Source organism: Muscardinus avellanarius (genome assembly GCF_963383645.1).
Source record: "Muscardinus avellanarius genome assembly, chromosome: Y".
Taxonomy (NCBI): domain Eukaryota; kingdom Metazoa; phylum Chordata; class Mammalia; order Rodentia; family Gliridae; genus Muscardinus; species Muscardinus avellanarius.
Window position 1 is genome coordinate 8,391,010 of NC_137809.1, and position 21,369 is coordinate 8,412,378.

Consider the following 21,369-nt stretch of genomic DNA (forward strand, 5'->3'; position numbering starts at 1 on the left):
GACCTCCCTCCAGTCTGAGTCCTGTGCACGGCAGGATGTCAGCAGGCGGCCGTTCTCTTGGCAGGATCGAGCGGGTGGTGGGCCACAACACCACAGTGAAGATGGTGCCCATCAAGATTGTGCATTCCGAGAGCCAGCCGGAGAAGGAGAGCCGCCAGAGGCTGGCGCGCCCGGCTGAGCTGCCCGTGCTGCCCAGCGGGCTGGAGCGAGACCAGATCAAGACGCTGAGCACGTCGGAGGAGTGCTACTCACGCTTCTGCTTGTACACGCGGCAGAGCGTGGAGCCTGAGGCCCCGCACAGAGCCCCCGGGTCCCCCGCGAAGGACAAGGACGGCTGTGCCTCCCCGGCCGGCCAAAGCTACGTGAAGACCAAAGACAAGACCGTGGAAGACCTCAAATCCGAGGAGCTGGTCAGGGAGATCGTGGGCAAGGACAAGTCCCTGGCTGACATCCTGGACCCTAGCGTGAAAATCAAAACCACCATGGATCTGATGGAAGGCACCTTCCCCAAACACCGGCGCCTCCTGGAGGAGGCCCAGCAGCGGAGGAAGATGCTCCCCAAAATCCCCTCTCTCAGAACCGGGGAGGAGAAGTGAGTAGACCTGTGACTTTCTGGGGCTGTGTGAGTCTGCCTGGCATTGCTTAGGCTTAAAAAGAAGAGGAGCCTGGTGTGGTGGTGCATGCCTGTAATCCCAATATTTGAGAGGCTGAGACAGGAGGATCACAGGTTTATGGACAGCCTAAGCAACATAGCAAGACCATTTCCAAACAAACATGAAAAGGGCTGGGGGTGTAGCTTGGAGGTAAAATGCCCCTAGGTTCAATCACCAATACCAACAAAAGAGAATGGAGGAGAAGCCCAGCATAGTGGCAGATGCCTAATTCCATTACTAGGAGGATTACAGATTTGAAGCCAGCCTCAGTAACCTAGCAAGACCCCATTTCAAAAAAAGATGTAGAAAAGAGCTGAGGAAATACCTCAGAGGTAGAATGCTCCTGGGGTCAAGCCCCAGTACCACACACACAAAAAAATGGTGTTTGGGAGGAATAGGATGGGCATGTGTCTTCATCAGTTTTCATGGTCATTGTCTGCAGAGAACAGATGTTCATAGGGGCCCCCATGGTTAGCTTTTTTTTCTTTTTCTTTTTTGAGCATCCCCAAAGAGAAGATGAGAGTCAAAAAAACTCATTTCTGGATATGATGACTTTGGGCCCTGGCAAAGCAGCAAGCTCCTGGGCTTGGGGTCAGCATGAGAGTGAAGATGAACTAAGCTCTCCTGTCTTGGAAGGCTTATTCTCACTGGGGCATCTATACTTCAGAAGCAGTGACAATGTCTGCAAAGTGGTATGCCAGTGTCATTTAGTGAAAAGAGACCAGGCTGCTGCTCTGATATAGTGCCCAGGATAGCCCCACCACAGGGAACCATCCAGCCCAAATACCTTATTGTTAAGGCTGAGAAGCCCTGCTGAAGCATGGGAGATGATCTGTCCATACATTTGTCTTCCCATATTCTCTTGGTCTTTTTTTTTTTTTTTTTGTACTGGGGATTGAACCTAGAGGTGTTCAGCTCACCTCTCACCTCTGTTTTATTTTTTTTATTTTGAAACAGGATCTCACACAATTGCTGAGTCTGGCCTTGAACCTGCAATCCTCCTGTCTTAGCCTCCCAAGTATTGGGATTATAGGTGTGCACCACAGCCAGGTTATTATCTAATCTTTCTATTTAATCTGTCTGTATATGTCTCTGTCACTCTGATCATGAGAATGGGATGTATATGAACAGCTCTTTGATTCCTTAAGAGATTTTTTTTTTCACTGTGGTACTAGAAATAGAACTCAGGGGCATTCTACCTCTGAGATACACCCCCAGCTCTATTTTATTTATTTATTTATTTATTTATTTATTTATTTATTTATTTATTTATTTATTTATTTATGGGTCTGGGGATGGAACCCAGGGGCAATTGACCTCCAAGCTACACCCCCTGCCCTATTTCTTATTCTTTATTTTGAAACCGGGTCTCACTGAGTTGCAGAGAGCCTCACTAAGTAGCTGAGGCTGTCCTCAAACCGCGATCCTCCTGTCTCAGCCTCCCGAATGCTGGGATCACAAGCATAAGCCACCACGCCGAGCTCTATTTTACTTTTTTTTTTAAAACAGGGTGTCACTAAGTTTCTGAGGGCCTCATTAAGTTGCTGCGGCTGGCCTCAAACCTGCCATCCTTCTGTCTCAGCCTCTCCGGGTTCATTGACGTCTTGTTGTCAATGAACTGGGACTACAGGCGTGTGCCACCATGCCTGGCTGTCACCTGCCCTTTCCCCTCTTTGGCTGCCTCCTCTCTCTGGCTAGTGTCCTTCCGTCGGTGCCAGCTTTCATTGGTCCCAACCCAGCAGCAGGTCCAAGGGGCACGTCTGAGCATATGGTTGTAGCTAACTGACATTCTGACCTCCTTACCCAGGAAAGAGGAGCCGAGTGTGGCAGCAGCCGTGTCCCTGGCCACCAATTCCACCTACTATAGCACTTCGGCCCCCAAGGCGGAGCTGCTGATTAAGATGAAGGACCTGCGGGAACAGCGGGAGCCTGAGGAGTATTCGGGGGGCGACCTGGACCACGACCTGTCAGTGAAAAAGGTAGGAGAGTGGAATTCCAAAACAGAGCTGTGTGTTAGAGCCGGGCGTAGGGTGTGCATCTCCACAGCCCTGGCACTCCAGGATGCTTGCGTCCAGGAGCTCAATGCTAGCCTGGGCAACAGAGCAAGGCTGTCTCAAAACAGAACCAAAGGAACTGCACGTTGGCGGCAGGCCGGTGGACGTATTTCCATCCTAGTACAGATTATCTCTGACAGTGCATGGCAAGAAAATATGGATCAACATTAATAAGCCCTTCACAGTTTATGCTGTATTCTAACTGTTCTACAAGGATCTCTATACCATCTTTTCCTCATAAGGGCCAATGTCAAATTAGTTTAAGTGACTACCATTCTGTGTAGTTTTGAGTTCAATTGGTAGGTCCATTCAATTCTAACACCCAGAAGACTTAATTTTGTGATCTTCAAGGAGTTTTGGGTTTTTTGTTTTTTGTTTTTTGGCATTCTGGGGATGGAACCCAGGGGTATTTTACCTCCTAGCTACACCCCCATCCTTATTTTTTGTTTTTATTTTGAAACAGGGTCTTACTGAGTTGCAAAAGGCCTCACTAAGTAGCTGAGGCTCACCGTGAACTGTAATCCTCTTGTCTCAGCCTCCCAAATGCTGGGATTACAAACGTGCGCCACTACACAAGGCTTTCAAGGAGTTTCTTGTCTTCTTTAAATATCAAGTTCAAGTATCTACTACTAGATTTTTCTAAGTCAAACAGTGAATCAGAAAGTACCTATGTTCAGCTTCCAGGAACTCACTTTGGCCCTAAGAATCCAGCAGTAGGTAGAATACAAAGTAACATCTGTATAGGGAAATTATGTTCTCAGGGAAGAGAACATTATCAAGGAAGACAGACTATGCAGGCACAACAAACACTAGAACACATATATACATGTTGCTTTTGTACATAAAGTTGTTTGTTGGTTGGTTGATTGGCTGGTACTGAGGATTGAGCCCAGGAGAATTTTATCTCTTATCTACAGGCCCAGTCTTTTTTGTTTATTTTTTAATTTTTTTATAGTGATCAGGAATTTTATTATCAAAACAATAGATCATAACAGAAGACAAATAAATTAGTTGTTTTGAAATTTTATATTTGAGGACTTCTCTATGAGCAGATCAGCTTCATATGTAAACACACTACTACCCAAAAAAAAAAAATGTGTTTTGAGACAAGTAACATGTACAGAATGACAAGTAATAAAAAGCAGTTTCTCTACTCTCTTTCCTCAGTGAAATATAAGTTGTATAATGGTATGAGACTCATTTTGGTGAAATAAGCTTTTGTAATAGAAATTTTGAACTTCTTCGCCTCCCCTTAAGTTTCAGGCCATGACCTACACAGATCAAAATAAGATGACACTAAGGCCGGGTGTGGTGGCACATGCTTGTAATCCCCGCACTTGAGAGACAGACACAGGAGGATTGCACAGGTTTGAAGCCAGCCTCACTGGCTTAAGACACCCTGTTTCCAAATAAAAAATACAAAAAATAGGTCTGGGAGTGTAGCCCAGAGGTAGAAGGGTTTCCAGGAACCCCAGTACCAACAAAAAAATTAAAAAAAATAAAAATAAGATGACACTAATTTCCCATGCACCTCAAATCTGTAATCTAAATGGAATACCTTCTCCTTAACTTTAAGAAAGTTTAACATTTTCTTAACTCTAAAAAAAGCTGGGGTGTAGCTCAGTGGTACATTTGGCTAGTATATATAAGACCCTGAGTTTGATCCCCAGCACTGCAATGCCAAAAAAAAAAATAAATAAATAAAGCTTAATATCCATTCATGAGTATCAAATCAGTACACTCCATTTTTTCCCTAAGGATATTTTCAACCACATCAGAGTCAAACTAATCTCACAGTGCAAGAAAGTGGCCTATTTATCTAAACAGCTTGACCCTACCACTCGTGCATGGCCACCCTGCCTCAGGGCTCTGGCGGCAGCAGCCACACTCACAAAAGAGGCTCTTAAAATTTGTCTCCACTGGGCATGGTGGCGCATGCTTGTAATCCCCGCACTTGGGATGCAGAGATAGGAGGATCGTGCAAGTTTGAACCCAGACGCGTTGGCTTAAGAGCCCGTTTCCATATAAAAGAGTATAAAATAGGTCTGGGAGTGTAGCCCAGAGGCAGAAGGGCTTCCAGGAACCCCAGTACTACCAAAAAAAAAAATTTTTTTTTTCTCCAGATGCCCCTGTAGGGTTTTTCCCCACACAGGCGCCAGGATTTGCTCTCTCCTTGAGCACTCCCTCTTCTGTCACCTTCTCACATTCAAGAACTTTGTTGTTCATGAAAAATCCAGATATTAAACTGTCTCATTCCCTGGCCCTTAACCCGGCCACTCTTTTACCAGTGAGCCAGGGTTCAGGCCCGGATTCATGTTCACTTAACGATGTTCACTCTTGTGTTGATATGATTGAAGCTTTAGCTAAACCTTGGGTGGACCTCCAGGACACCCCCACTTCTTAATCCAGATGTTACTTATTTTGTTGATGGCAGCTCTGTTCCTGATGCCAAAGGTAAGAAAAGAGCAGCCTACACAGTGGTCACCCTAACTCAAGTCATTGAGGCTGCCAGGTTACCAGATGGTACTACCTCTCAAAAGCCTGAACTGATTGCCCTAACTCAGCCCTACACCTGGCAAAAAACAAGCGGGTAAACATATATACCAATTCTAAATATTCCTTTTTAATAGCACATTGCCATGCCTCAATTTGGAGAGAGAGGGGATTTCTCTCCACCAAGCATTCACCCATTGTTAATGCCACCTTGATTAAGAAACAGCTAGATTCCCCTTCTTTACAATATGAGCTGGCCATCATCCACTGTTGGGGCCACCAGACAGAATCTTTCTTAGTGGCCAAAGGAAACAGTAAAGCTGATTATACAGAAAGACAGCTGACACAACAAGCTCAACTAAGCCTACCAGCTCTGTACTATTTTTAACCCTCCCCTCAATGGCACCTAATTACAGCCTGGCTGAACAAAAACACCTGATCAAACTTGGGGCATCCAGCACAGGAGATGGTTGGCTCATGATACAGGATGAGATTGCTCTGCCTGAGGCTCAGGCCGAAAAGGTCATTAGCCTAATGCACAATTTCCTTCATGAGGGACCTATGGTGCTGAAGCATCCCATAAGGTCCTTGTTTTGTTCTCCTCTCCTGCAGCAGCTGATTAGTAAAGTCAGTGCCTCCTGTTCTACTTGCACTGCTGTGTCTCCCCAAGGAGGACTTTGACCTCCTTTCCTACCCACCAAATGAGGGGACACTTGACAGGACAGAACTGGCAAGTCAACTTCACCCATATGCCACCTCACAAAAAACTTAAATATCTTCTTACCATGGTCGATACCCTAACAGGTTGGGTGGAGGCTTTTCCCTCAAAGGACGAGACAGCTAGCACGGTGGCCAATGTTCTATGCTCGGACATCATTCCTCGATTTGGACTCCCTAATTCCTTACAGTCTGATAATGGACCAGCTTTTATTTCTAAGGTTACCCAACAGGTGGCACAAGCCCTTGGTATTTCATGGAAGCTCCACATCCCATACTGACGGCAGTCATCAGGAAAGGTAGAAAAAATTAATGGGATCCTTAAGAATTACTTAACAAAACTCTCTCTAGAGCGGCGAGTATCATGGCCTGAACTCCTGCCACTAGCTCTGGCCCGTGTGAGGGCCACCCCTCGAAGCCCCACCTTTATGAGCCCCTTTGAATTGTTATATGGTTGCCCTTTCCTGCTTAATCATGCTCTCCCTTGCAATCCCCCTCCTTTGTCTTCCTATCTTCCTTACCTGTCTTTCTCAGGCACCTTCTTAGGGAGCATGCTGACCGGTATCTTCCCCAACCCGGGACTGAAAAAGCAGCTCCACACCCTGCAGTCAAGGCCCTTAAGCCAGGGGATCAAGTCCTCCTCAAGTCACTTCAACCAAAACATCTCCAACCACGGTGGACGGGGCCCTTCACAGTGATCCTTGCCACACCTACCGCAGGCAAACTGCTGGGGGACCCCAACCGGCATCATCTTACCTGGCTAAAAAGGGCTCCGTTACAACAGTCTCATGACAAATTCTCTTGCACAGTGTTGGGGCCTACTAAGCTTCATTTTTCTCGACATAATTCTCTTCGATGTTTTTATTTTAGCAGGTCCACTTGTTTACATACTATGGTGTTCTCCCTCTTCGGATGCCAAATTGCCGTAAATAGTAAACCACTGAAATCGGTTACTGATACTCCTGACCCAGCAGCATGTTTTCATTTGACCAGATAGACCCAAACCTACTCACTGCTGAAAAGAGTGACATATGTCTCTCTCAGGAAAATGCTGCTATTAATGATTCTGGTCTAGTGAAAAAACTGCTAAAAGGACGGTGTATGTCTTCCTCAGGGAAAATGTTGCTATCGTATTAATAAATCTAGTGACAATCTACCTCATCTCTTAAAAGGGCTCCTGCCCAACCTGGGACCCGCTCTCATGATTTCCCTTTTCTTTAATAACTCCTCATCTGCTAAAGTCCTCAAACGCACATCACCAAGCTTTTCAGGGTAAACTCTGACTCATGCCACAGCCATACTCCCACCTGCCCACTTCAGGAGGACTCAGCCTCTCCTGGCCAAGGGACCCCCTTACGACACCCCTTGACAGCAGGAAGTAGTTTGAGATTCGAATCTCTGCCCATTGTCACCAAAAGGCCGGGATGACAAGTCGGGTCCCTCCCCCTTCCCCACAAGTGGTGGAACTCTGGAGAAGGAGGAGGAGACTCTACTAGGCAGGCAGGCAGGGGATATTGTGAGAGAAGCAGCATTCCCACACATAAATCCCACCCCCAAAATGCATACCTTAAAAAGAGAAGCTTTCCCCTTCTAGCCTCAGATGGGCCCGTAGGTCTTCGGGACTGCCCAGCCCCAGAGAGGACTGCATTAAATGCTGGTACTACACATACTGGACTCCTCTTGTGTTTACACAGCACCCCACTGAAAAACCTAACATATTCTACATCCCCAACCCTATTTTTTGTTTTTTAAACAGGGTCTTTTTTTATTTTATTTTTTATTTTGAAACAGGGTCTCACTAAGTTGCAGATGGCCTCACTCAATATCTGAAGCTATCCATGAACCAAAATCTTCCTGGCTCAGCTTCCTGAATGCTGGAATTACATGCATTCACCACCACACCAAGCTGGAAAAGTATTTTTCGTAAAATATTTTAGGACCAGCATGGTGGCACACACTAGAATTCCAGCATTTGGGAGGGGGAGACCAGAGAATCATGGCTTGCAGGTACTAAGTACTAAGTACTAAGTACAGCCTCAGGTACTAAGTAAGGCCCTTCACAACTCAGCGAGATTCTGTTTCAAAAATAAAAAGACTAAAAAATAGGGCTGGGGTGTCACTTGGAGGTAGAATGCTTCTGGGATCCATTCCTGTACTGCAAAATATATATATTTTTCATAAGACCCAATTTCAGAGTAATCCAGTGGATTGGGTCTGTTTGTTTTTATTACTGTGAATTAAACTCTAGGGTTCTACCTCTGTGCTATACCTCAATCTTATTTTGTTTTTTATTTTGAAACAACATCTTGCTAAGTTTCTGAAGCTAGCCTCAAACCTGAAATCTTCCTGCCTCACCTCAAATCTGCACTCCTATCTAACCCTCTGGGAAACTGAGATTATAGGCATGGACCACTGTGCCTGCCTTGGGGTGGGTTTTGTTTTGTTTTGTGTATGGTAATGGGGGTGGAACCCAGAGGCTTTTCTACCTCTAGCCTCTACTCCTAGACCTATTTTTATACTCTATTTGGAAACACGATCTCACTAAGTTGCTGAGAGCCTCACTAAGTAGCTGAAGCTGGCTTTGAACCTGTGTGATCCTTCTGTCTCACCCTCTCAAGTGTGGGGATTACAAGCGTAAGCCACCACGGCTGGCTTGGGATGGGTTTTATACTATGATATTTGAAGCTGATTTAACAATCTTTCCAGATAGGTAGATAGACAGGCACACAAATAGACACATATAAAACCTAAAAGAATGACTTCTGGGAAAATGGTGACAGAGAAAAGCAGTGTTTACAAGTCCCGATAACAATTGATCTCTATTACCACAAAATCAGGGCCTTTCATATCCAGAAAACACCATCAGCAGAGAAATAAAAACTGTAACTACAAGGGACAGATAAAAAGAAGGCTAGAAGAACAACCAGACACCAGAAAAGAACCAGCCCGTGTTGCCATGGCAGAGCCACGCCGGCACCATCTTCCCTCACAGAACCAAGTTCCAGAAGGAGGAGAACTCAAAATGGAGCTCCAAACCAGAGAGGAGATACACTGGCCTCATGGCTGAGGGTGCAGCAGCAGCAGTGCCATACTGCTGACAGCAATGGGAGTTCACCGGACAGCTCCAGATCAGCGCACTCAACACCCACCAGGCTCCACAGAGGAGGGGTGAACAGTGAGCTGAGGTAAGCAGCTGTGGAACAGCTGGCTGTAATTCAGCAGTTTTTTCCAGCATAAGGGGTATCTAAAGCTCCCAGGGGCCAAGCTCAGCACACCCTGCAGGGACTCAGAGTGGAGCTCAAAACCAGAGAAGATATACACCAGCCTCACGGCCAGGGGCATGGCAGTGGTGCCATATTGCCATTGGCGGCAGCAGTGAGTTCACCAAGTTCACAACAGCTACAAATCAGCACAATCAACAACTGAGTCAAATTGCAGCCCCTAGAGGAGAAATCCCAGTACTGCGCCCCCAGGGACTTGCACAGCTTTGATACTCTCCCTAGGTCTGAGATTTTTGCAGTTCAACCTAGTGGGGGAGTGGCAGTGGTAGAGATATCACACCCTAGTTGCAGGTACCTGTGGGAGAACACCCAGCCTGGCACCCCTATGGTGTCAAGCAGCCTCATTTGATGCCCTGGGTCTGAGACTTTGTGATAGAACCCAATAAAGGAGTAATGGTGACTGAGATTACCACAGACTCAAGATCCAGAGCACCTTAAGTGAAGTCATAGTGACCCAGGCAAGAACCCAGAGAAGGCACAAACTTCTGAAATCATGGGAAAGAGGAATAACAATGGAGCAATGAATGCCCACAACCCCACAACATCAGAACCTGATAACATAGAAATTCAGAGATCTCTAGAAGATCAAATCAGGAAAATAACTGTAGAAATAATACAGGACCTTCTAAAAGAATTCAGAGAGAGGTTCTAAAAGAAATAAAGGATGCAATCATTGAAGTAAAGGCCTCAATTCAAATTATAAATAATCAATTACACCACACACCTTACAAGTAAAGATAGGAACAAACTCAAGGTAAAGGGCTGGAGCAAGGTAATACATATAATGGAACTTGAAGGCAAGCAGGAATAGCAACTATGATATCAGACAAGGTAGACTTCAAACCCAAACTTATTAGAAGAGACAAAGAAGGTCATATTTTACTGGTAAAAGGAATAATCCATCAAGAGGAAATAACAATAATCAACATCTATGCCCCAAACATAGGGGCAGCTACTTTCATAAATCAAACTTTGTGACATGAAGTCACACATAAATCCCAATATAATAATATTGGGAGAATTCAACACACCTCTCACACTAGACCAATCTTTCAGACAAAGGCTCAGTAAAGATGCCTCAGAACTAAAGAACACCATTAACCAAATGGACCTGTTGGACACATATAGAATATTTCACCCAACTAAAGCGGAGTTTACATTTTTCTCAGCTGTTCATAGAATCTTCTCCAAAATAGATCACATTCTGGGACACAAAATGAGCACTAGCAAATTCAAAAAATGTTATATATTTCCATGTCATTTCAGACCATAATGGAATGAAACTAGAATCAACTACTAAAAGACCCAGAGAAACAACATAAACATGTGGAGACTGAACACCACACTTCTGAATGAAGAATGGATCATAGATGTAAGAGGTGAAATCAAGAAATTTCTAGAAACAAATGAAAATAAAGATACAACATATCAAAACCTCTGGGACACTTTGAAGGCAGAATTATGAGGAAAATTTATAGCACTGAGTGCTCGCATAAGAAAAACAGAAAATATTCAAATAAATAACCTAATGACACACCTCAACGCCCTTGAAAAGCAGAAACAATTGAATCCCAAAGCCAGCAGAAGACAGGAAATTATTAAAATTAGAACAGAAATTAACAAAATAGAGAATAAAAGAACAATACAGAAAATAAACAAAACCAAAAGCTGGTTTCTTGAAAAAATTAACAAGATAGATAAACCATTAGCCAACGTAACTAAAAAAAAAAAAAGAGACAACCAACCCAAATTATGAAGATAAGAGATGAAAAAGGAGAAATTGCTACTGACAGTGTAGAAATTCAGAGGATTAGTAGAGACTACTTTGAAAAACTATACTCCAACAAAATGGAAAATCTGGAGGAAATCAACAACTTCCTAGATAAATACAACCTTTCTAAACGGAGTCAAGAAGATATAGAACACTTAAACCAACCAATAACAATCAAAGAGATTGAAACAGCAATAAAGAGCTTACCATCAAAGAAAAGCCCAGGACCAGATGGCTTCCCAAGTGAATTCTATAAAACCTTTATAAAAGAGCTAACCCCAATACTACTCAAACTATTTTGCGAAATAGAAAAAACCGGGACTCTCCCAAATACATTCTATAAAGCCAATATCACACTAATACCCAAACTGAATAAAGACCGTTCAAGGAAGGAAAACCACAGGCTTATATCTCTGATGAACTTGGATGCAAAACTATTAAACAAAATGCTAACAACATGCATTCAAAACCACATCAAGAAAATCATACACCATGACCAGGTAGGGTTCATCCCAGGGATGCAAGGTGGTTCAATATACGAAAATTAATCCATGTAATAAATAATATAAGCAGAATCAAAGACAAAAATCACATGATCATTTCAATAGACACTGGAAAAGCATTTGATAAAATTCAACATCCATTTATGATAAAAACAATAGAATAGAAGGAACTTATAGAAGGAATAGAAGGAACTTATCTCAACATTATTAAGGCAATCTACAATAAGCCCACCACCAACATCATATTAAATGGGGAAAAACTTCAAAATTCCCCCTAAAAACCAGAACGAAACAAGGATGTCCATTATCACCACTTCTCTTCAATATAGTACTAGAGACTCTAGCCAGAGCAATAAGGCAAGAAAAGGAAATCAAAGGAGTACAAATGGGGGGGGGGGGAACTAACTCAAACTTTCACTTTTTGCAGATGACATGATACTATATTTAGAAAACCCAACAAACTCAACCAAAAGTCTTATATACTGATCAACAAATTCAGCAAAGTATCTGGATACAAAATCAAAAAATCAGAAGCTTTCCCTGTATACCAAACATAAATCCACTGAAAAAGAAATTCAGAAAATGCTTCCACTCAGGATCTTCCACTCTTCTGAGTGGAAAATGCTTCCACTCAGGATCTCCCACAAAAAATTCTCAGGATCTGAGAATCCTCAGAAGAATGGGAACAAATCTACCATTTGATTTAGCAATACCACTTCTGGGTATCTACCCAAAAGATAGGAAACCAAACTACCAATATTACGTATATTGGGAAAAAAATAACTCAAACTTTCACTTTTTGCAGATGACATGATACTATATTTAGAAAACCCAACAAACTCAACCAAGAGGCTTATAGAACTGATCAACAAATCCAGCAAAGTATCTGGATACAAAATCAAAAAATCAGAAGCTTTCCCTGTATACCAACCATAAATCCACTGAAAAAGAAATTCAGATAATGCTTCCACTCAGGATCTCTCACAAAAAAATAAAATCCTTAGGAATAAATTTGACCAAGGAGGTAAAAGATCTCTATAAAGAAAATTATAAAACACTGAAAAAAGAAATCAAAGATCTTAGAATATGGAAGGATCTTCCATGTTCATTGATTGGCAGAATAAATATCATTAAAATGGCCATCCTTCCAAAAGTGATCTACAGATTTAATGCCATGCCCATTAAACTACCAAGATCATTTCTCACAGACATAGAAAAATCAGTTCTTAAATTTATCTGGAATAACAAAAATCCATGAATAGTCAAAGTAGTTCTCAGCAACAAAAACCATGCAGGAGGAATCACAATACCTGACTTTAAACTATATTACAAAGCCATTGTAATAAAAACAGCATGGTACTGGCAAAAAAAAAAAAAAAAAAAAAAAAAAAACAGATACATAGACCAATGGAGTAGAAGAGAAGACCCAGAAACAAGTACATACACTTTCAGCCAATTGATTTTTGGCAAAGGGGCCAAAAACATACACTGGAAAAAAGACAGTCTCTTCAACAAATGGTGTGTTGGCAAAACTAATTAACCATATGCAGAAAATTGGAAATTAATCCCAGTTTCTCACCCTGCAAAAAAGTCAACTCAAGATGGATCAAAGACTTGAAAATCAAACCAGAGACCTTGAGGCTCCTTGAAGAGGGCATAGGTCCAACACTGCAACACATAGGCACAGATAAACACTTTCTCAACAAGACCCCAAAGACACAACAAATTAAAAGGTGAATCAATACATGAAATTGCATGAAACTGAAGAGCTTCTGTTCAGCAAAGGAAACTGTCAAGAACCTCAATTGAAAGCCAACAGAATGGGAGAAGATTTTTGCCACCTACCCCTCTGATAGAGGACTAATACCTAGAATATACAGAGAACTCAAGAAACTCAACACTAAGAAAACAAAGCATCCAATAACAAAATGGGCAAGTGAACTAAATAGACACTTCATGAAAGAAGAAATTGAAATGGCCAATAAATGCATGAAAAAATGCTCAACATCATTGGCAATCAGAGAGATGCAAATCAAAACTACCATGAGATTTCACCTAACTCCAACTAGAATGGCAATCATTCAAAATACAAACAACAATAGATGCTGGCGAGGATGTGGAGAAGTGAGAACTCTAAGACATTGTTGGTGGGATTGCAAATTAGTACAACCATTTTGGAAAACAGTACAGAGAATCCTCAGAAGAATGGGAACAAATCTATCATTGATTCAGCAATACCACTTCTGGGTATCTACCCAAAAGATAGGAAACCAAACTGCCAAACTAATGCATGTGTATCTATGTTCATAGCTGCACAATTCACCACAGCCAAACTATGGAACCAGCCAAGATGTCCATTGACAGATGAATGGATTACAAAACTGTAGAATATATATACAATGGAATTTTACTCAGCCATTAAAAAAAAACTCAATTACATCATTTTCAGGGAAATGGATGGAATTGGAGGACATCATGCTAAGTGAGATTAGTCAATCACAAAAAATAAGAAATCAGATACTTTCTCTAATATGTGAGAGTTAGGGAGAAATGGGTCATAGAAGGAACTCTACATGAAAAAGGAAATTCTATAGAGGAGCAAACAAGACAACCTAAAGGAGGAAAAAATCTCTAAAACACACAATGTACTTAAACATATCAAAGTCCACCACTAGGCCAAGCAAGGGAAGGAGGGATGTGGAGGGAATGGGGTGGGAATTGGGTAGGGGTTAAATCAGTGATGTGTACATATATGTACACACAAGTTTTTTACCCTAATATGATGTATGAATATAATGCACCAATAAAAATTTTAAGAAAACTAAAAGAAGGGATAGGAGTGAGGCTCAGTGGTCACTTGCCTAGCATGAGTAAGTTTCTGGGTTCTATCCGTAGCACTTCAAAAAAAAAAAATCAGGACACATACTTTTTGTTAATTGTAAGGAAAGAAAATGCCTTGACATCCTGTACAATTGGAGCCTTACCTACAAAAGCCACAGCCAAAGCAATTTATAAATTCCATGTGGTCTTCCTTAGATGTGTAGATACACTTAAGAATTGGACTGAGAGGGCACAATCCCTGCTCAGACCTTTCACATTTGTGAGCTTTTTCTTTGATATATAAATAAAAGACTGGTACTGGGTCTGAAATTAGTGTTTATTACTTACAGTATTGGGTGGGTTTTGTTTTGTTTTTTGGTACTGGGATTGAATCCAGGGGCATTCTTCCTCCTAGCTAAATTGTTTGGGTTTATTTAGTTAAATAAACCTTTTGGGTTTATTTAGTTGTTTCTTTTTTTAATTTTGAAAGAGTCATGCTAAATTGCTGGAAACTGACTTCTAACCTAGGCTCCTTCTGTCTCAGTTTTTATACTATAATTACAGGCATGTGTGAAACCATGCCTGGTTTACACAGCTTTGACCGGGGAAGATAAAGAAGTTCTGGAAACAATTCCTGATGAAGGTTACATAGTAGTTTGAATGTACTTTAAAAATCACAGAACCTCCCATTAAATTATGTGGTAGAATGTTTGTCTAGCATGTGTGAGGCCCTGAGTTGGATTCTAGCACTGAAAATAAAAGGAATGGGAGCGTAAATGGAAATTTTTATATTATCTACATGTTGCAAACATACAAAATAGGCACTTATTTGCATTTGGGCCAAGTTGAAGTCAGTAGTTTAAATTAAACTTTTTTTTTTTTTTGTCTTTGAGTTCATTGATCCTTTTTTTTTTTTTTCCTTTCTTTTTTTGTGCTAGGGATCAAACCCACCAGCATTCTATCTCCAAGCCACTCCCCCAGTTGTATTTTTTACTTATTTTTTATTTTTTTGGTACTGGGAACCCAGAGGCATTCTACATCTGAGCTACACCCCAACCCTATTTTTTTATTCTTTATTTTGAAACAGGATCTCACTAAGTAGCTGAGGCTGGCCATGAACCTGTGATCCTCCTGTCCATCACCTGGCTTTTACTCTTTGAAACAGGGTCTCACTGATTCAAAACACTGAATCTGTTCTTGAATCTGCACTCCATCTGTCTAAGCCTCCTAAGTACTGAGGTGACAGGCATGTGCTGCATACCTATAGCATGCCAACATCCCTTTTTCTTATTTTTTTATTTTTATTTTTTTGCATGTGGTATAGTGGGAATTGAACCCAGGGACATTCTAACTCTGAACTACAATTTCATTCCTATTTTATTTTTTATTTTGAAACAGGGTCTCAACATTGTTACTGCATGCACTTGGTCTTGAATGAACCTGCCATCTTCCTGTCTCAGCCTTTCATAAATTGGGATTATAGGCATGTACCACCATGCCCAGCTCTTTTTTCTTAATTTTAATTGTAAATTATGCATAACAGGTGATTTTTCAATCATGGAGTTCAGTTAAGAATCATCCAGTTGGGCGTGGTGGCCACGCTTGTAATCCCCGCGCTTGGGAGGCTGAGACAGGAGGATTGCGCAGGTTCGAAGCCAGCCTCAGCTACTTAGTGAGGCTCTCAGCAACTTAGTGAGACCCTGTTTCCAAATAAAATATAAAATAGGTCTGGGAGTATAGCCTGGAGGTAGAAAGACCCTGGGTTCCACCCCAGTACCACCAGAGGAAAAAAAAAAAAAAAAAAGAAGGAAAGAACCATCCAAAGAACAAAGTGTGAAGTGTCATTTAATTTCTATAAATCTTTGACACACACAGGTTGAAATGACATCTGCTATGAGTAGCTTTGAGGCACCTCCATATTGTCTAATAGGACAGTGACAAAATGAGAATATCTCTTCTTTTCTATATATGTATAAACATTCTCATTTTATTTAATGCCAACCATATAACCAGGGGTCTCAGTGAACATTCTGACTGCCATCATCCAAAACAACTGACCATACAATTTAGAGGAAGGAAGATTCATTGCTCACGGTGTTTTGTTTTGTTTTGTTTTGTTTTTTGAGACTTCAGAGGTTCAGTTCATGTCAGGTCAAATCTGCAGAGCTCAGGGCACTGCAGCAGCAGGAAGCCGTTGCGGGGGGGGGGGGATTAAGAGCTCTGCTCTCACATCACTATGGCTGGAAGCAAGAGAGAGAGAGCAGGGGAGGAAGGAACCTATGTAATCTCCAAGGCCATGACCCCAGGAACAGCTCCTCAGCAACCAAGCCCCCTCCAACATGGCTGCCTGATTTTCATGCTTGCCAGGAGGACATTCTTTGGTTTTTTTTTTTTTAGCAGAAAATATAATTTTTAACTTAAAATGCTTCTTTTATTTATTTTTTTATCTTATGTGGGTCATATTGAAAATGGCATACATTCAGACATTGCTTGCCCCCCCCCACTGATTTCCTTTTCCCTCTCCCAACAATGAGTGTCCAGGTTAACCATGCTATATTCAAACTTTTACACATATTTGAATGTAGCTCCTTCATTAATCAACCTCAGCCTTCCTCTCCACCCTTCCATTCTAGCTTTGCTGAGATATCCCCTCCATTATCTGGAGTCCCTCTGGTATCTTAAATACTCCCTTGTTTGAGCATATTAAAGAAAACATTATGTCCCTTCTCTTTCTGTGCTTTACTGATCTCACTTAACATAATATTCTCCAGGTCTTTTCATCTTGCAAATGCCATGATTTTGTTCTTCTTTATCACTGAGTAGAATTCCATTGTGTGTATTTCCCATAATTTTGCGATCCATTCATCTGTTGATGGAGATCTAGGTTGGTTCCACATTTTGGCTCTTGTGAGTTGTGCTGCTATGAACATGGGTATGCATATGTTACCATAGTTCTCTGATTTCAACCCCTTTGAACAAATACTCAGGAGTGGTATAGCCAGATCATATGGTGGATCCATTCCCAGTTTTCTTTTTTCTTTTTTTTTTTTTTTTTTTTTGGTGGTACTGGGGTCCCTGGAAAGCCCTTCTACCTCCGGGCTACACTCCCAGACCTATTTTTACATTTTTTAAAATTTGGAAACAGGGTCTCTTAAGCCGTGTGCACGGCTGGCTTTGCACCTGCGTGATCCTCCTGTCTCTGCCTCCCAAGCGTGGGGATTACAAGTGTGCGCCACCATGCCTGGCTACATTCCCAGTTTTCTAAGAAATCTCCACACTGGTTGAGAATGAGAGAAGGTTAGATAGTAGAACTCTTATAATTAGTATTTAAGTATGAGGATATGTAGTAGCTTGTATTAAGTATAGTTAGTAGAGTACTTAAGTATTTAAGTATGGAGATATGTAGTAGCTTGAATATAAAACAGTAAGGAAAAAATTTTGAGAGATGAGAGTAGATAAGCTAGAGTGAGGATGTTTATAAAGGAATGGGGGAAAGGAATAAAAATACACAAAGTAGCAAAACAAGTTACAAAAACTAACAATCATAAATGGAAGACAAAAAACAAAAAAAAGGAATAAGAAAGAAAAATAAAGGCCGGGCATGATGGCACATGCTTGGGAGGCAGAGACAGGAGGATCGCGCAGGTTCGAAGCCAGCCATGCTGGCTTAAGAGACCCTGTTTCCAAATAAAAAAGTATACAAAATAGTTCTGGGAGTGTAGCCCAGAGGTAGAAGGGCTTCCAGGAACCCCAGTACCACCAAAAAAAAAAAAAAAAAAGGACAAAAAATAGAAAAAAACTAATGCCAATGTGAGAAAAAAACAAAATGAAACAAACAACAACAAAATACACAACAGTCCTACTAACTTACGTATATAGGTCCAGGGCCCATATAATATCTGTATATCTGTTCAATGTGGTAGATTCTGGAGTATATTCCAATGTCTCTCATTTGTTCCATAAGTATTGTTAGCTTTTGAACCCACTCTATGAGTGTTAGCAACCCCTCTCTCACTTCTGACAGCTTTGTGTTTAGGTGTTAGGGTGTCGCACCAGCAGAGGGCATCTAGTATAGTCTGAAGCAACCCGTTTTGATTCTGTGCAGGTACCATGCCTTGGGCATCTTTCCTGTGTCTCTGGAGATCCTAATTGGACTACCTCCAGGATGGTCCACCTAGTCTTAGCCCATTGGGGTCCTGTGGCTACTCTGGGTGATCTTCCACTGAGTACTAAGTGACACAAGCGGTTACCTGGCTATCCTGCTGCTGGGTTTCTGGAGGGCACGCTGTGCCCCTGTGAGTGCCAGGTCTGGTGAGCACACAGGTTTTTTTTTTTTATCTTTTTCTGTGTCCTTGAAGTGTGGTGCTGGTTGCTTAACATGTTGGAGCTCTTTGGCCACTTTCTGGACTTCCGAGTTCTTGGATTATTTTTTGGAATTTGGGGCTGCAGTCCTGGAGTCTACCAGAGCCACTGCTTGCGCTTGAAGTAGCTGCGGTAGCTGGGTTGGTGTCCACGCCAGCTCAGTCACACAGTTGGGCTTTTTGCAGTGGATCTTGCAGTCCAGAGTACTAAATTCCTTCCACCATAGTTTCTGTTTCTGTTTTGGTTTGTGAGCTTTGTTTATTTTGTTTGTCAAGACACTGCTTTCTCGGTAGTTGAACTTTATTTGTTTCAGCTACTGACATCTGCTGTATCCCACAGTTGCCATTTTGAATCCCTCCTAGAAAATATCCAGAGGACATTCTACATCCATCCCATTATACCTGAAGTTCTTCTCCTTCTTCTGACCTCACAAATCCTCCATTATTTGATGATGTAAAAATGAGCATTCACCAGTTCTGCTGAATTCTGCTCAGGTAGTATGTGCTGAGGCCATGGTGACTAGGGGCATGTGGTTTAGGGCTTGTTTTAACAGGTCTTGTTCTAACAGGTCCTGTCTTCCCAACAGCAGGAGCTTATCGACAGCATCAGTCGCAAGCTGCAGTTGCTGCGGGAAGCCCGGGAGAGCCTGCTGGAGGATATCCAGGCCAACAACGCCCTGGGTGATGAGGTGGAGGCCATCGTGAAAGATGTCTGCAAGCCCAATGAGTTCGACAAGTTCCGGATGTTCATTGGGGACCTGGACAAAGTGGTCAACCTCCTACTGTCACTCTCAGGCCGCCTGGCCCGGGTGGAGAATGCTCTCAATAATCCAGACGACAGTCCTTCTCCTGGCGATCAGGTATCTACAGAGGCATCTGGCTGGGAGACGGGAGGGGCCTGGCTGGGGGGAGGCTTGCCTTGGGTTGCCGGAAAAGTTGACTCTTCGGAGGCCAGCACTGTTTGTAGGTGACCTGTCCACCTCCTAGTGCAGGATGCTATTGAGATGTCCAGTGTTCACACCCTCGCGTCCCCTTTTTTCTAGGATTACAGGCTCTTTCAAATGCTGGGATTACAAGTGTGTACCACCACCTTGGCCTTACTTCCATTTATTTATTTATTTGTTTACTTATTTATTCATGTATTTATATTTTACTTATGTATTTATTTTTGCAGTACTGGGAATTGAATCTGGGGTCATTCTACCTCCAAGATACAACAGCAGTTTTTTGTTTTGTTTTGTTTTGGTTTTTTTTTTTTCATTTTGAAACAGGGTCTCACGAAATTGCAGAGAATCTCATTTAGTTGCTGAGGCTGGCTGAGAACCCACAATCCTCTCATCTCCACCTCCCAAGTACAAGGATTACAAACTTTTTCTATTTTTTATAAACAAACTAAGGGAAATATTTGTGCATGGTGGTTCGTGCTTGCTTGTGATCCCAGTACTTGGAAGGCTGAGACAGGAGAATCGCAAGTTCAGGGCCAGCCTCAGTAACTTAGCATGACGCTACTTCAAAATGAAAAATAAAATAGAGCTGGAATTGTAGCTCAGAGTTAAATGCTCCTTGAAGTGAACTTCCAGTACCAAAAAAAGGAAGGAAGAAAGCAAGCAAGGAAGCAAGCAAGGGAGGAAGGAAGGAAATAAATTATCTAGCTTATCTATAACATATAAATCAAATATCAGTAAAACATCAAGTTTTGTTCTTTGCCTGTAATAGGTCATCAAAAAGATTGTCTTTATTATTACTAAAACAGCTGCCACTCCACATCCTCCTGTCCTTTATTTTCTTTTTTTTCTTTTTTTCTTTGTTTTGGTTTTATTGGGGTTCCTGGAAACCCTTCTACCTCCGGGCTTCATTTCCAGACCTATTTTATATTTTTTTTACTTGGAAACAGGGTCTCTTAAGCCAGCACAGCTGGCTTCGAACCTGCACAATCCTCCTGTCTCCACCTCCCAAGCATGGGGATTACAAGCGTGCAACACCACACCTGGCACTCCTGTCCATCTTAGCAGCAGCTTTCAAGTACCAATGAGTCCAGCTGATTTAAACATCCTAAACTACATTTCTTCTTTTTTCTTTTTTTCTTTTTTTGATACTGAGAATAGAACCCAGGACATTCTGCTTCAGAGCTACACCTCCAACTATATTTTTTTATTCTTTATTTTGAAACAGGGTCTCACTGAATTGCAAAGGGCCTCACTAAGTAGTTGACGCTGTCCATGAACCACAATCCTCTAGTCTTAGCTTTCCAAATGCTGGGATTACAAACTGGATTACAGCCGGGCGTGGTGGCGCATGCTTGTAATCCCAGCACTTGGGAGGCTGAGACAGGAGGATCACGCAGTTTCGAAGCCAGCCTCAGCTGGTTTAAGAGACCCTGTTTCCAAATAAAATATAAAAAAATAGATCTGGGAGTGTCATCCGGAGGTAGAAGGCCCCTGGGTTCCATTCCCAGTACCACCAAAACAAACAAACAAACTGGATTACACCCATCTGAACTATTATTCTGAACAAGTTAATGCTTGTTCCTCTTTTGATCAAAATAAGTTGTCCTGACCTGGTGTCTTTCGGTAAAAATATATTATTTTTGTTTCACTAGCACCTGAGGACCAAAGTGTTGCTCAGAACTGGGCAGGATGATCTGAGCATGTAGCACATGCCTGTAATTCTAGTACTTGGGAGGCTGTGACAGGAGGATTACAGGTTCAAGGACAGC

General features: G+C 42.1%; 2 protein-coding genes across 2 annotated transcripts in view; one reads left to right on the forward strand and one right to left on the reverse strand.

Annotated features, from left to right (window-relative positions):
• LOC308279535 (F-box-like/WD repeat-containing protein TBL1XR1) overlaps positions 1 to 21,369 on the reverse strand; it is a gene marked incomplete at both ends in the record, with an annotated part of 935,328 nt that overhangs the window by 166,094 nt on the left and 747,865 nt on the right.
• LOC308279546 (protein Shroom2-like) overlaps positions 1 to 21,369 on the forward strand; it is a gene marked incomplete at both ends in the record, with an annotated part of 142,826 nt that overhangs the window by 118,378 nt on the left and 3,079 nt on the right. Inside the window, 3 exon segments of the mRNA XM_080719675.1 lie at positions 65 to 592; positions 2,461 to 2,632; positions 19,241 to 19,513. Coding sequence (XP_080575801.1) covers positions 65 to 592; positions 2,461 to 2,632; positions 19,241 to 19,513 — 973 coding nt within the window.